At 34.9% G+C, this 15,288-nt stretch overlaps 1 protein-coding gene across 5 annotated transcripts in view; it reads right to left on the bottom strand.

The window, feature by feature from the left end:
• PTGER3 (prostaglandin E receptor 3) overlaps positions 1–15,288 on the bottom strand; it is a 192,690-nt gene that overhangs the window by 149,238 nt on the left and 28,164 nt on the right. For 3 of the 5 annotated variants that reach the window (XM_057716305.1, XM_057716289.1, XM_057716296.1), the window contains exon 2: positions 5,009–5,188. In XM_057716305.1, coding sequence (XP_057572288.1) covers positions 5,009–5,188 — 180 coding nt within the window. Of the gene's footprint in view, positions 1–4,996; positions 5,189–13,707; positions 14,759–15,288 lie in introns of those variants that run through there. The other 2 variants (XM_057716350.1, XM_057716332.1) reach the window with 2 other exon arrangements.

The following is a 15,288-nucleotide window of genomic DNA, read 5'->3' as shown; positions in this document are numbered from 1 at the left end:
AGAGCTGTTCTAAAAAACTTTAGAAGTGCTATCATCTCTAAAATGCTCAAAAAGCCTGAAAGGCTAATTTGTATCGGATGGTAATCTCTTTCCTTCTTATCTTTACTCCTGTAATAAAATTATTTAATCAAAGCAGACATTAAAAAACAGACTCAGATCTGTTTCACATATTAGGACATTAGCATAGTAGAAATGTGAAACCATTCTCTCTTTTAAAAACAATCCCAGCTTCACCAATAGTAAATATTTGTTACTTTCTCCCCTTGAGAAAATGGATAAACAGGCTGGAGGCAAGGGGGCTGCTGGAACAGTCTTGTTCCAAATGAAGAAATAAGCATTTCAGTAGATATCTGAGTTGTTTACGATTTGAAACAGAGTGATGTCAAACTTCTGAAAATAAAATAATTTTCATTCTCAATAAAGTGTGTGATTTATATATGAATAAATGTGGTAAATGTCTGATTGAACTGCATTTCTAGAGAATCAAAATGTACTTGGCTTGTGGTATTATAATGTAATGGTTTACAACTCAACTTGTATAAATTATAAACCTTTAAATAGAATCCTCACTTTAGGAATTATAAAATAGAGACGATATAAAATAAAAATTCTGTGCTTTTTCATCACTTAAAAAAGTAGAGAACAGGGAAGAGGAGAAAGGAAATGTAAAGTAGCATGTTTTGAAGATATATTTCCATCTGACTCAAAAACGAATTGTTGACCTCTTTTGGAAAAAAAATTCCTTGCTTCTAGATTTGTTAAAGTCTTTCATAGATACGTATAGTTGCAGTTTTCCCTTTGTCACTTTGAGAACAAAGTCACCCTGTACTACTCTTTTTTACTTTCTTCAGTTTTATTCAGGGTAGACTCAATCCAAAAAAGGCATTCAGGGAAGGCATGTGAAAGATTTTCCTTAATAACTACAACATCAATCATTATAAAATTGAAATGTTTTGGGTGAGAGTAATCCAAGGGAAATGAACTTTTACCTGTAATTATTATCTATATAATGATACCAGTATAATGGATTTTAAATTTTTAAATTTTCCCTAATTCTCTGTTTCATGTTTCGTATGTAATCACCACCTGTTAGTTGTCTTAGAATTCTGAACTGATAGCAGCTTCTTAACAAATGTGCGTGTGGGTTTTAGATTGATTTTCAAATGCTGTATATAGACTCTATCATAACCTACGTTAGGAAACATCACACATTATGTCACCTCTTATTAGCATTGTATTGCAACTCAGAAAACAGCTCTATCGATTTAGCCACAGTATTAAATACTCTTCATTTAAAAAATGATGTAATTTCATTCATTGAACAATTCTTTTCATTTATTTAGCTCTCAATTTTAGCAGATTTGAAATATACACAATCACAAAGCTAGCAATAAACAAGCAATTGCGAAGATTTGTCGTGATTGGTGATGTAGACTTTTTACAGAGGTAAATCCTGGAAATTTTAAGTATTCCAAACTAAGCTTTTAATATGTTTGTAGTAATAAATACTCAGCAGTCTCTCTGTGTCACGCATCTTCTAGTAATCTGTATATTTTAAGAGAAGCTTTTGGGTTAAAGTATGAAAATAAATGGGCAATATATGTGCCTAAAATTTCAAAGAACAAAATTTTTCTATTTTCTGTAGCTGACGTAATCCCAATACAAAGAAGTATGATTACTGACATATGGAAACTGAAAGTAGATCACTAATCTGGGGTCAAAACCAACAAACATAGAAAGCATTAAATAAATAAAAGTCCTAATTCTTAAAAATCTAATATTAGAATAGTGCCACAGATTGCCCACCTTATTAAAATACTGTTTTGTCATATTTTTTAGTTTGTCTATTTTTCAATGGCAGTGTGCTCGCAGGGTCTTTTATAGTTAACTTTTACATGAGCTTCCACAATTTTATTCCATAACATGGTCAAGAGGTCTTTTATATAATAAAGAAGTGTTCAGTATACATGTGCACTTTTAAATTGACAATCATTTAAATCTGGCATGATTAAAGGCTTACGCTTACTTAAAATAACTTGGTACATAGCATTAGGTAAATTTGGTAAATCTTGGGATAACATTTTGTTTTTTCAGTTTAAAATATTTTAAAGACATCCACCATACCTATTTTATTTGAGAAGTAAACTGTTCTCATTGGTTGACGTGTCATCATTCTCCTCTGTGACACAACACAGTGGTATAAATTCACTGTTTGGAAAATCAGAACTGCTTCGTAAAACCTACGCTAGATGATTTCACATATAGTTCTACATTGCATTCACTCACTTCTTTTTATTTGGTTTCCTAGGCCTCTATTTTTTTTTTAACCAGTATTGAGAAGTTTTGGAATTGTCAAAATTTATGCATACATATTTTTTCCTGCTCAGATATATGCATGGATAAACTGAGTATATGCAAGTGAACTTAAAGGCCAATAAACTTAAACTTGGAAACCGATATACTCTTCTGCAGTGACTTTAGATATTTACTTCCTAGCCACATCTAAGGCCTCTGAACAACATCTCTGAAATCTAATCTCAACTGTCTTCCACAGGCTGCTATCATTTAGGACTTATATTTCTTATCAGGTTTTCCATGTACTAACAAATGGCTGCCTAGATAATAAAACTCACATGCTGTTTACATAATTCTTCCTTTTCCACCTCCTTTTCAAGCTTGTTCAAAAACTGCCATCATCCACAACTACCATGTATCCGTGGGCAGGAATGTGTTTTGTAGTTAAGCATGAGTTTTAGGCTGTTTTGTATTTATGCATTTCTGCAGTTTGATGAAAAGTGATATTTCTTTGACTGTAATCTCAATTACCACTTGGGAGTGGCAGTCTCTTAAATTATCAATACAAACAATGCACTTTGTTATGCAGCAATATGATACTGCACATTTGAAGATAAATTTGTATTTCTGTAATTAAACAAGCAGAGATCTTTCACTTAGCCTGATGGTCTGTGATGGCATGAAGCACTTCCCCGATATGGTGGGGCCCCACCGAGTGCACTTGGTTTTGGCAGATAATTATTCATTCATACACTGAACAAATAGTCATTGGACACTTTCTATATTCCAAGTGCTGTAGTAGGTGTTGGAAGAAATAACCCAATCAAGCTCATACCATTTGATTCTACACTATGTGTATGTCTAAACCTAGGATCTAAGGACCACTCAAGATGTAAAACTTCTTCACTATAAGGTTATTTAAGTGTACTTTTTTCATGAAAAAAAAAAGCATGTAGTTTTGTTTCATCCTCCATAAGGTGACCTGTGGGATAATCCAATTCTATGGCATAGAGAGATTTTATAATGGGGGTTTTACTATAGATTATTTATCATCATTTTTTCCAAAACCTAGACTAGTGGAACCATCATGAGTTACATAAGCACTCCCAGCAGATCTTGCCTTCTCACTCAATTTGACATGTCATTTAAATTGATTCCTCCCAATTGACTTAGACTGGTGTACATATTGATCTCATAGATACTTTTTACCTCTTAAAATTAATTCTTCCCCAGTTGCCTACTGAACACAAACACAAATGTAGTTACTATAAAGGAGTACAAATAAATCTCAAATGTCTTAAAACTAGGAAAGCAATAAATGACAAAGCAAATTAAAATCTTCATGATAAAAATGTTAATAAGTTTGCAGAATGAATGCTCTAAAGAGTAGGAAGAACATTTTATGTAGATCTGATCTGAAAGATTGTTGTGTTTGTTGGGGAAACTTTTTTTAAAGTGTAATTCTCAAAACTTAATGTAGTGACCTACCTGTGCCAAAAAGATATCAAGCTTAGCAATCAAGATTTGTACACATGTAGACCATGAGAGCAACATTTTAATAATAAATATTTAGATAGAGCCACTTTGAGAAGAGGGCAGAGAAAGTGCTGGGGTGGGGGGGACAATATTATTAATTTCCTAATCCTATAAGTAGGCCAAACTATGGAAAATCTTTACGGAAGCCTCAAAATATTTACTGGTCTTAGAATCAGAGTTAGTATTTAAATATCCAAAATACTGAAGAGAATACTTTTGGTGGAAAATCAGGGAAGATAAATAGCCAGAGTACCTATATTTCATGCTCAAATCAGTCCTTAAATAGCATTTTGAAAAATCACTTCACTGACTCCCAAGCACAGTTTCATGAATCTTCTCTAGGCTCGTAGGAATTCAAAATGTAATCAAAAGGAAGAATATTTAGCAATTTGGATGGTCACAAATTCTGCCATTTTTGAAATAAATGGAATTGACTCTTATTCAGATAATGAGTAAACTTAATTACCAATCCAACCAAACCTTAAACTTTGTAAAGTTAGTAGATAATTTACATATTGAGCAATATTTAAATAACATCAGTACCAATGAAAACTGTGGATACATATACATTTTGTTATCCTAACTCACCTTCTTAAAAAAATGTAAAGGGAATAAGAGTGACACAGAGAGAGAGAGAGAGAGAGTGTGTGTAAAAGAGAAAGCAGAAGACCAAGGTCTTTGAGCAAAGACAAATCACTGCCTTGTCTTCAATAATCTGTGTGTAAAATTCCCCATGTACTCAGTATACTAGAATATTAACTATTCCCATCCTGCCCCCACCACAGACCAAGATCATTTATATACATATAAAAAAATGTTTTCACCTAATAAATAACCACATATTCAGCTGCAAATGGCAGAGTCCCCAACACACTAGAATGTTATTAATCTATTTTCCTTTGTTTGTGTTCAGAACTTTTGGCACACACGGGATTATCTATGATTCTGAGACCATTTAGCCTTGTATCAAAGATTCTGCTTCAATGCATAAACAGTGGCATGCCAGAGGATGCCTAAATTCACAGTAAGGTTTATGGCTATTTGCTGCTAAAAGCTGTGAACATGCAAGTTGAGTAAGTGTTCTCTTTCATGCTTCTGTCTGTGTTATTTCATGGGATAGTGAGATAGTCTGCACTTTCTGTCCATTATTAGGGCAGCTGGTGACAGCATTTGCTACCTGGCAAAACTTCTGAAGAAGGATCTTTCTTAGCAGCAGATAAACCCAGGGATCCAAGATCTGGTTCAGTGAAGCCAGGCGGACAGCTATTAGGAAGAAGTTGCACTCATTCTGCTTTCCTGTGTACATCTTGCAGTGCTCGACTGATGTCTGATTGAAGATCATTTTCAACATCATTATCTAAGAAAAAGGGACAAATTGTTATTCCAAAGATTAATAAAGTTATATGCATCTCTCCTACACAGTACTTTGCACATAAATTAACAATAAATTGGTTGTTGGATTGAAATGATTAATTCAAGCAACATTTATACTCATAGAACACAGCACTGAATTATATAAGATATTCCTCTGGATTTTCCCCCATTTTTGCCTATTCAACATGATGCAGATTTTTTTAAAGTACATGTTCTCAGGCTCTTGGTCCTTGGGATTTAAGAAGCTGGAAAATAAAGATATCAAAATTAGCCAAAGTCATCTGTCTTGTTGCAGAAAACACCAGTAGGTTGACATCCAAATGAGAAGCAACACTTCAACAAAACCAAAACATATTGTAATCTTAAACTTTAGTAGTTGTAACTGAGAAAAAAAAATTATTGAAGAAAAAATAAAAGTAAGAAAGGGGAAAATAACAGTCACATTATTATTATTATTGTCATTAGCATTTTCTGAATCCTTACAATTTGCCTGACGCTGTGTCAAGTTCTTCATATGCATTTAAACACCAATAGATGATAAATATTATTGACATCTTTTTACAATTGCAGAAACCAAAGTTTAATGACATAAAATGGCTGAGCCAGACTTAAACTCAGATTCAGTAACATATGACAGACAACATTTTACTTTTTTTTTGGTCTCTCCCTGGTCACTGCACACACACTGGAATGTCAACTCCATGAAGGCAGGATTTGGGACTATATCTTTTTTTCCCCACTAGTTCATTCCCAGTACCTAGACTAATATTTAGCAGGTCGTGTTCAATAAACATTTGTGAAATGTAATATATGACATCTATAACATACATAATGCAAATACATTTATATTTGAATGAATAAATATTTGTGATTTCCACAGAAGAGAAAAAAATGAAGGTTCATATGTATCCGAAAAGATATCCAAGCGCATTAATCATCAGAGAAATGCATATTATGACAAAGTAAGAAACCATTTACACCAACTAGTTTGACAAAAATGAAACATAACTTTTCCAAATGTTAGTGAGGATGCAGAGCAACGTGGACTCTTTTATATACTTCTAGTGGGAGTGGGAGTGGGAGCAGCCACATTGGAAGACAACCAGGCACTATCTCATCTGCTACCTTGCAGAGGTCCTGCTCCCAAGAGTACACTGCCCTGAATTCCTGCACCAGAAGTTGTGTGTATGACAGTTCATGACAGCACTGTTCATAACAGCAAAAAAAGCAGGAACAACCCAAACATGGGTTCACACTCACAAGCAAAAAAAAGGCGCTGACTGTTACAGCCTCCAAAATTGGTCTTTCTAGACGTGCATGGCTATTAAGGACTTGAAATGTGGCTGGAGCAAATTGAGATGTTGGGATATGTAAGGACTGTACAATGAAATGATAATATTTTTATATAGTGTTAAAATATATTATGAAAATTAACATCACTTGTTTCTTGTCACTTTTTTAAAAATCACACTAGTAGAAACTTTAAAATTATATATGTGGCTTGCATTTATTGCTCACGGTACTTTTCTATTGAACCCAAAGTGTCTCTTAAGGCTCACATTTATTTGGATGTTCTGTCCTCAAGTCACACATCCCAAATTGAAGGGGTCCCAACATCCCTGAGCATCCTAAACACCCACAAACCTACTATCCCAACAATGGCACTTTCTTTCTTACACAGTCACCCTGGCTCAACACATCAGAGTCACCTTTGACTCCTTCTTTTGCCTCGTCCTCTGCAATGCCATTTGCTTTTGTTCCAGTCTCATCTTAGTTCAGCTCCTGCTCTCATCTGAATTAGAGTAATAACAGACACTCCGACGGTGCATATAGATGTCAGTATAACACAAATTTGGCATCCTAAATCCCAGCTCTGATCAACTTCTCACCAGCTATAAAAATGTCAACTCGGTCTTACTGAACAGAGTTCAGTCACAGGTCTATCTTAAACTAATCACTGGCAAAGGAGATAGAAATTTCCAGGTTTGGCTTATAAGATAAATCCATTCTCTGGGACTTACCCCATGGTCCTGGAGCAATTTACCACCTAATACCTGAACAAAATTATGGCTCTATAAACATATAAGAAGAGAAAAATGGGTAGGCGTATATTCTGACTCTGCAATTTCTTTCAAAGAAATTTTTTCCAAGGGATTTATTCAATAAAAGGAAAAAACAGCTGGACAAATAAGTGAATATTCAATGAAGAATTACCTAATCTAGTAAGAAACTGCAAACACCTAAATCTCTATTATCAGGAGTAATGCTTAATAAAACACATGCTGTTTATGTAATAATATTTATATGAATAAGTGAAAAGGACAGAATGTCAGATAGTACCATGTATATAAAGTTATATTGTTATTACAGATAAATTATGTAAAATACATAGATTTGTGGAAGGCAATGGAATTATTTCTACTAAACAATTATAAAATTATTTAAAAATTTTTATGTACATAAAAACATTTCAAACTATTTAGGCAAGTCTTTTGTTTAAAGGGAGTTGATTATTCCCTTAATTAATAAATATGAATTATTACACACCAAATTTATTTAAAATAAATATAGCTACATTAGTATCTTCTGATGCTGGCTCATAACCTTGTGAACTGAACACTACCTCCCACATGTGATTAATGTTAAGGGCCTCGAGATGGGGAGATTATCCTGAATTATCTGGATAGGCTCAATGTAAAGGACATGCATCCTTAAAACCTGAGAACCTTGCCAGCTATTATCAGAGGGAGATGGGTTCACAGAAGAACGGTCAGAGAGACTCAATGTTGCTGGTTTTGAAGATGAAGGCAGGGAGCCACGAGTTAAGGAATTATAGATGACCTCTAGAAATTGATTTAAAAAAGCAAGGAAATGAGTCTGATTCTTCTTCAGAGCTTCCAGAAAGTAATGGAGCCCTGTGGATACTTTGATATTAGCCCAGTGAAACCCATGACAGGTTTCCAAACTAAAGAACTGTAAGATAAATTTTATTGTTTTAAGCCACCAAGTTTGTAGTAATTTGTTAAAGAAAACTAATACACCCAAAGAGTGAGTTCTCAACAAATGCTGAAATGGGTTGGGGAGGTATGAGCTTGAAAACGATTTACTCTCTCACAGATAAAACATCCTGCAATTTTGCTTACTTTGTTCACTTTCTTAGGAAATGTTTTTTTTAACATAAAGCAAAAGTAAACTTCATCCTAACTTCTATCTAAATTATCTCAATTTCTATATTTGCAACATGTAAATTTGCATTCCTGTTATTTGAGTAACATCAGTTAGACCTAGCGTGTTTGAATAAAAGGTGTAAAACTATATTTTCAATTCAGTTGCTTTTAAGAAAAATATGTGCCTATTAATTCTTTTGTCTTCTTTTTATGAACTATTGACTAACTCTTTCAGCCCCTCACCTCACCCAATAATTAAATATATTTGACCACTCCATCTTTCGGGAAGTGTTCTGCCTCATCTAGAATGATTTTAAAACTCGTTACATTTTCATTTTCCTTTACAAAATAAAGTATTGAATTTCTCCAACTTTTTATAATCAGGAAAATTCACAAAATTACTTATTAAAATGGGATTTCAGTCATTTTACACAGTCCTCCTTGATTATTTTAAAATTAATTTTTATGAGGTTAATAATTTAAAATTATTTTTATTAGGCTAATACAGGTTTCATATGCCTTACATTGGTTAGTCCACTGTAATTTCCCATTGACAATGCAGTGATTATGAAATTATGAAACCAAGCTCTGTAAGCAATAGCTGGCACATGGGAAGAGACACCCGAGCTTTTCCCAGAACTCATGAGATGTGCAAGATGAAGATAATTGGAATTAGAGGCAGTGAGCATGATATTGCCATTTCTAAATGGCAGCAGGGATGGAAGTAGAACTCCTAATTCCTTGTCTAATTTTAAACATAAATGCAAATTAGCATCCATGAAAAAAGCAAGGAAACGAGTCTCTGATGCCCCTTCAGAGCTTCCAGCAGGGAATGCAGCCTTGTGGACACCTTGATGTTAGGTGTCCTATATTAGACTTCCTTCTATTTAACGAGCTAAACAGTGATTACAATTTTTGCAAATATTTTTTAGACGATCAGACTTTGGAAGAAAAACTTTGGCATCAATGTATAGATTTCTGGCAGATTAATTATTCTTATCAGTCCCATTCTACAAGGGGGAAGGGACAAACAAAAACCAGGATGCTTGGCCACCACAGCTATTTTTTTAGCAAATACGCTGCGCAATTGCTCCTTCCAAACAGCCTCATGTAACGATCTGGTCAAGGGAGCTGTGAGACCAACTGTGGTTAAACAGAGCTGCCGCTCTTCTGCCAGCATCTTCCCCAGGCTCCACGTGACTCTCCCAGGCCTCTTGCCTCTCCTCTGGTTATCAGCAGGAAGAGAGAGTTCTTTTTGTACTGTGATAGAGAGGAACACAACTACATCAGTAATCCCTAAATTCTCCACCCCTGCCTAGTGTCAAGGGCAATTACTTTTCTCCATTCTAAAGGAAAAAAAAAGAAAAGATTCATCCGATCTGTCCCTTCCCCAGTGATAATGACCTTTTAAATATACAAAGCACTAACTAGGGATTTTTTTTTTTTTTTTTGGCCGCACCACACAGCTTGAAAGATCTTAGTTCCCTGACCAGGGATTTAAGCCCGGCTGGCAGTGAAAGCATGGAATCTTAAACACTGAACGGCCAGGGAATCCCCAGAGGATTATTTTTAATAGTCTGCATTTGGATTTTATGTTACTGCAGTAGGATTTACAAGTACATATTTAAAAACCTTCAGTACTTTATTTCTTGGCTCAAAAATGCCTTGGGCTATAGGCTACATACATCTATTGAAGATGATAAATGAGAAAACCCAGAAAAATTAATTTGTGGGGAGGGAATAAAATTTTTATTTTCCCTTAGGCTCCATCATGTGGCTTTTATGTATTTCCAGATTATTCCTAATATAAGTGTGTAAGAGAACTTTCCTCACAGCCAATTTTTATCTATGATGTTTTGTTTTCTGTAATCATCTGTTGTCAGACTATGGGAGAATAACTTGCTCTACTGGAAACTCCCTGTATAGTTTGGTAAATGTACTACATTATAATACACTGAAACCAGTCTGGGCACTTTGAATCACTTAATTACATAATTTGAAGGACTTTCATGAGAAGAAGCTTCACTGCAGATTTAAGAAATAATTGTAGTCTTTCCAGGCTGGCTACAACTCTGTTCTCAGGTTGCCAAATCATCTCAGCATTCTAGACTTTGCTTCAGAAGCTTCTTCTGTCTTATCTAATCTGGAAACATTGGAAATAAACAGTTCATACACATTAAGAAAAGTTACTAGAAACTGTATTATTTCATTTTTACTATTATGCAATTTTATTAAATGTTTCAAAACAACAATGGACTAAGAATCAGAAGAAGCTGATCATCTACCCTGGCTCTGCCACCATTTATGACTTTAGGCAAGTCACTTACTCTCTGTGCTTTTTTAAATTTACTAGTAAACCACGGGGCTGGACTGGATGGTCTCTTACATATACTTCTATGGCTGAATTTTTTCTGATGAATTCTAAGGCAAAGCTGGAAAATGAATAAGGATTTAATTTGAAAAAGACAAGAACCAAAAGGTAAAAGCTGGGAAGAAAAGACAACACTCCTCTGCGGGAAAACCCCAAATGTGTCTTTTGGGAAATGGGAGAGAGAGGAAAACTACAAAGTTGGAATGTGAACAGTGTAAGGGACAAGATTCATGAAGCTTAAGCAGGAGATATTTTAGAAGTTGCAGACTTAGGCAAACACACTGATCAAGAGTTAAAGACCTGCCATAAATCTGACTCAGCTCTGCTTCTAGTTTGGCAACCAGTTACCTAACTTTGAATCTTGATTTCTCCCATTCTCTAAAACATGATTAATATATGTTTACTGAGCATCTTCTCCATGTAGGAGTGCAGTTGCGAAAATTAAAATGAGATAAGGATAACTAACACCTTCCATCTGCACTGCATACCTCTTCCCAAGCCCCAGGCGATTGCACTATTGCATAGGTTTCTTGAACAGAATGCTTTGAGGTTCAAAGAAAGAACAGGGGACACTTAGGGGAATAGTGCAAGGAAATGAACCTATGATCTATAGGTCTGCTTTCCTTAAATTTCTACCTAATAGAGTCATTAAAAAAAAAAACCTTCAAATTTGCACTTTAAAAATATTTGGTAATGTAGATTTATTATCACATCACTACACAGGAGAACTCAAAATTGTAAAGACGCCTGCAGGATGCCACCACATTTTTTGGCACCTAGGAATTACTCTCTTCTCTCAATTAGTATGAATTATAAAATCTGTGTGGCTCAGTATAGCTCAGTACATATGCTATGTCTAGAAAAATACTTATCTTTCTATTAGAATAGTCAAAAATGTCAGTAATAAGTATTCAAATTCTGGCTGAAAGGGGGAAGGCAAAATCTACTCTATAAAAATATTCATTCCTTGGATTATAGATGATGGATTAGCTTTGTAATACACATGTCAGAAGAGGTATCTTTATTATATTTCAAACTTTTGTATCTCAGGTGTCAAGAGAAAGTCTAGACAATATGTCTTTGTCAAGGTTTAAGAAACATTAATGTTTAAAAGTGTTTAGAGTTAAGATAGGGTGTTTTTTTTCCCCAAAATATAGTTTCATTTAAATCCAAAATGCTCTATACAACTATCTTGTACTCAGAGAATCACAGTATTAGTGACAATTAAGAGCAGCTACATGGTTAAGGAAGGAATCAGAGATGTAGGCTAAGTTTTGTGTGCAGGGATATTCTCCTCAATATGAAAGAAAATGTAAAACTTAAATGGCCAACAAAAGGACACTGTTCAAATTATGGAATATCTTTCAAGGTGCATAATATAGAGTATGCTTTCCAAAGCTGACATTTAAAATCATGTTTTAGACGAAAATTTAATAACGTGAAGAAATATTCAGGATGTGAAAAGTGAAAACAAATGTTTATTACATAATATAATCCAATAAAAAACAACTTTGTGTGTATATACAGAAAAATACTAGCAGCAGTTAACTCTGAGAAGGAAATTAGGGTGATTTTTATTTTCTTCTCTATGTTTTTCTTTGTTTTCCAAATTCTCCACAACAAATGTATTTTCACACTTAGAAAAGAATCATTAATATTAGCGTACTTGAAAGCTTACGTATAAAAAATAACCTATTACACAATTTATTGGCAAAATTTTAGTGTCACAATCCATCCTAGAACCATCACACGGTCATTTTAAGTTAAATTCTTAGGTAGTCAATGCGTGAATAATTTAACAACTAATAGGTAAACAGTCTGATACTCTATGATGGGTTGAGTCTGACACTCTATAATGGGTCAAAACATTTAACGTAATAGACAAATTCACTTTGGTTTATTAAAGGGAATGTGATGTTTAATGGTAAACTACTGGCCTCTGCGATTCATGGACAGTACAGCCATGACAGGCAAAAGAATCCTTGCCTGTGCCTTAGTAAATATACAACTCAGGCTAATACTGTGATTCTAACTTGATATGATAACTTCTAATTTAACTTTGTTTCATGTCAAAATGACACTCTTTTTAAAATCTATGCTGTGGGAGAACTTTACCTCGTAGGAGTATCCAAATAGACACATCATGTATCTGGGATGGGCACTAGGTAAATATGGGCACAATGGGATCTCTTTTTGAATCCATGGTCCCCAATCTCCTTATCTCATTCCTTAGTTAGCTCACCTCTCTCTGTCTCTGTCTTTGTCTCTCTCTGTCTCTCTTTCTGTCTCTGTCTCTGTGTCTCGCTTTCATTCACCACAGTGGCTATTTTATACATTTTGTACTGTCCTAAATCACATCACAGGGAGAAAAAAAAAGCTGTTTAGGGGCATTTCATCTTCTCAGGACCAAGTTCAGCATCTGTAGATATCCACTCCTCCTTTCCTCTTGTTCAAACAGAAGACATGTCCCATCTCCTAGCTAGGACTAACCCTTTATCTGTGTCCTGCATCGTATCCTTCATGAATGTTAGAGGCCTTATTGTCTCAATTACCTTCTTCTTCTTTTATCTTTAACTTTTGGCTTTTTCCCATTATCATTTTAACATATCTAAATTTCTCTCACCTTGAGAAAATAAAACCTCCTGTGGAATTCTTACCTCCCTACTCATACTGCTCCAGAAATTACAGTTGAACTTCTCTAGAGAGTTGTCTATCCTCTATATCTTCAAATTTATTTCTAAACCTACTATAGCCTGACCTCAGTGCTCACAAATCTTCAGGAAGGGCTTTTTGAAATCCACTGGACAGTTACCAGCCTTTCTTTCTTTCTTTCTCTTTCTCTCTTTCTCTCTTTCTCTCTTTCCTTCTTTCCTTCCTTCCTTCTTTCTTTCTTTCTTTCTTTCTTTCTTTCTTTCTTTCTTTCTCTCTCTCTCTCTTTCTTTCTTTCTTTCTTTTTTTCTCTTCCTTCCTTCCTTCCTTCCTTCCTTCCTTCCGGCATCTTTATTGGATTATAATTGCTTTACAATGTTGTGTTAGTTTCTGCTGTACAACAAGGTGAATCAGCTATATGTATACATATATCCCCTCCCTCTTGAGCCTCCCTTCCAGCCTCCCCATCCCACCCATCTAGGTCATCACAAAGCACCAACCTGATCTCCCTGTGTTATACAGCAGCTATCCACTAGCTATCTATTTTACACATGGTAGTGTATATATATATGTCAATGCTACTCTCTCAATTCATCCCAGCCTCCCCTTACCAGTCTTTCTTGAAACATTCTCTTCCCTAAGATTCAAGTTGCCAGATATTCAGGTTGCTATTTCCCAAATATTCTCAAATATTCAAATTATCATTTGTTCTGATTTTCTTACTAATTTTCCTGGCACCTCTCTGAGTGCTCCTTTGCAGTCTCCTTTATGGCTCTTGTTTCTCTATCCATCCTGAAAATGTTAGCATTCTTCAGTCCTATCTCCTATAATGGGAGGTAGCTTCTATGCATAAACTCATTGGGCAATGTCTTCTACCCCAATGACTTCAAAATCCATTTATGTGCTCTAGGTTGTACCTCTTCTCTGAGCTCCAGACTGATTGAGCCTAAAGCACAGCTCTGCCTAGATGTCTTACATCAAATTCAGCAGGTTCAAACTGAAATCATTATCTTCTTCAAAGCTGATTCTCCACTAATCTTCCCTATCTCAGCAAATCCAGTCCCCTAAAACAGTAACTGAAGAATTATCCTTGGTTTGTCTTGATTTTTTGCTCTCTCTCTGTTTCTCTCTGTCTAGCTGTTTCTCTCTCATTCCACCTTATTAGTCATATTCCTCACATCCAATCAATCACAAATTCTCCAATTAACTTCCTAATACTTTTCAAATCTATCATTTCTTTCATTTTCACTCCCACTGACCCTAAATTCAGATCATCATCAAATCTTATCTAAACTACCACAGTAGTCTGTTACACGATTTGTTAGCCTCCATTCTGGGACCCACCATGCTGTTTCCAAGGATGCTCCTGAAATGAAAATTTGATGGTGTTATTCCACTTTGAAAAGTTTTTCCAATAGCTTTTAATTGTCCTGAGTATAAAGTTTAAACCCTTTAAAATGGACATTGAAGGTTCATTATCACTTGGCCCCTGTAGAGCTTTCTAGCCTAAAACCTCATCATTCATTACTCCTACATCTATATTCCAATTACTTTGAACTTCTCTGAATTCTTTAAAAGTGCCAGTTCTTCTTTCTTCTAGACTTTTATAAATGTGGTTCCCTAGGTTCTATAACTCTCACTTCCCTCTTCTTTACTTGACTAATTCCAACTTATTTTTTGTGTATATTTGAAACATCAATTTATCTGGTATTTCGCCTGCTAAAAAGCCTAGTAGATAATTCATAATATGGACTCCCAAAGTTCTTGACTACTTTTATCCCTCCTACACATTTTATATTGTTGCTTGTTTTAATTGTCAGCCTCTCCTAGTAGATGAAAATTGTTACAAGAGTAGGGCTTATTTCTATCCTTTTAGGTATAGCTCAGAACAGGCCT

The sequence above is a fragment of the Hippopotamus amphibius genome, chromosome 1 (assembly GCF_030028045.1).
Source record: "Hippopotamus amphibius kiboko isolate mHipAmp2 chromosome 1, mHipAmp2.hap2, whole genome shotgun sequence".
NCBI lineage: Eukaryota > Metazoa > Chordata > Mammalia > Artiodactyla > Hippopotamidae > Hippopotamus > Hippopotamus amphibius.
Note: the sequence above shows the minus strand (reverse complement) of the source record. Positions and strands in the feature narration are given on the sequence as shown.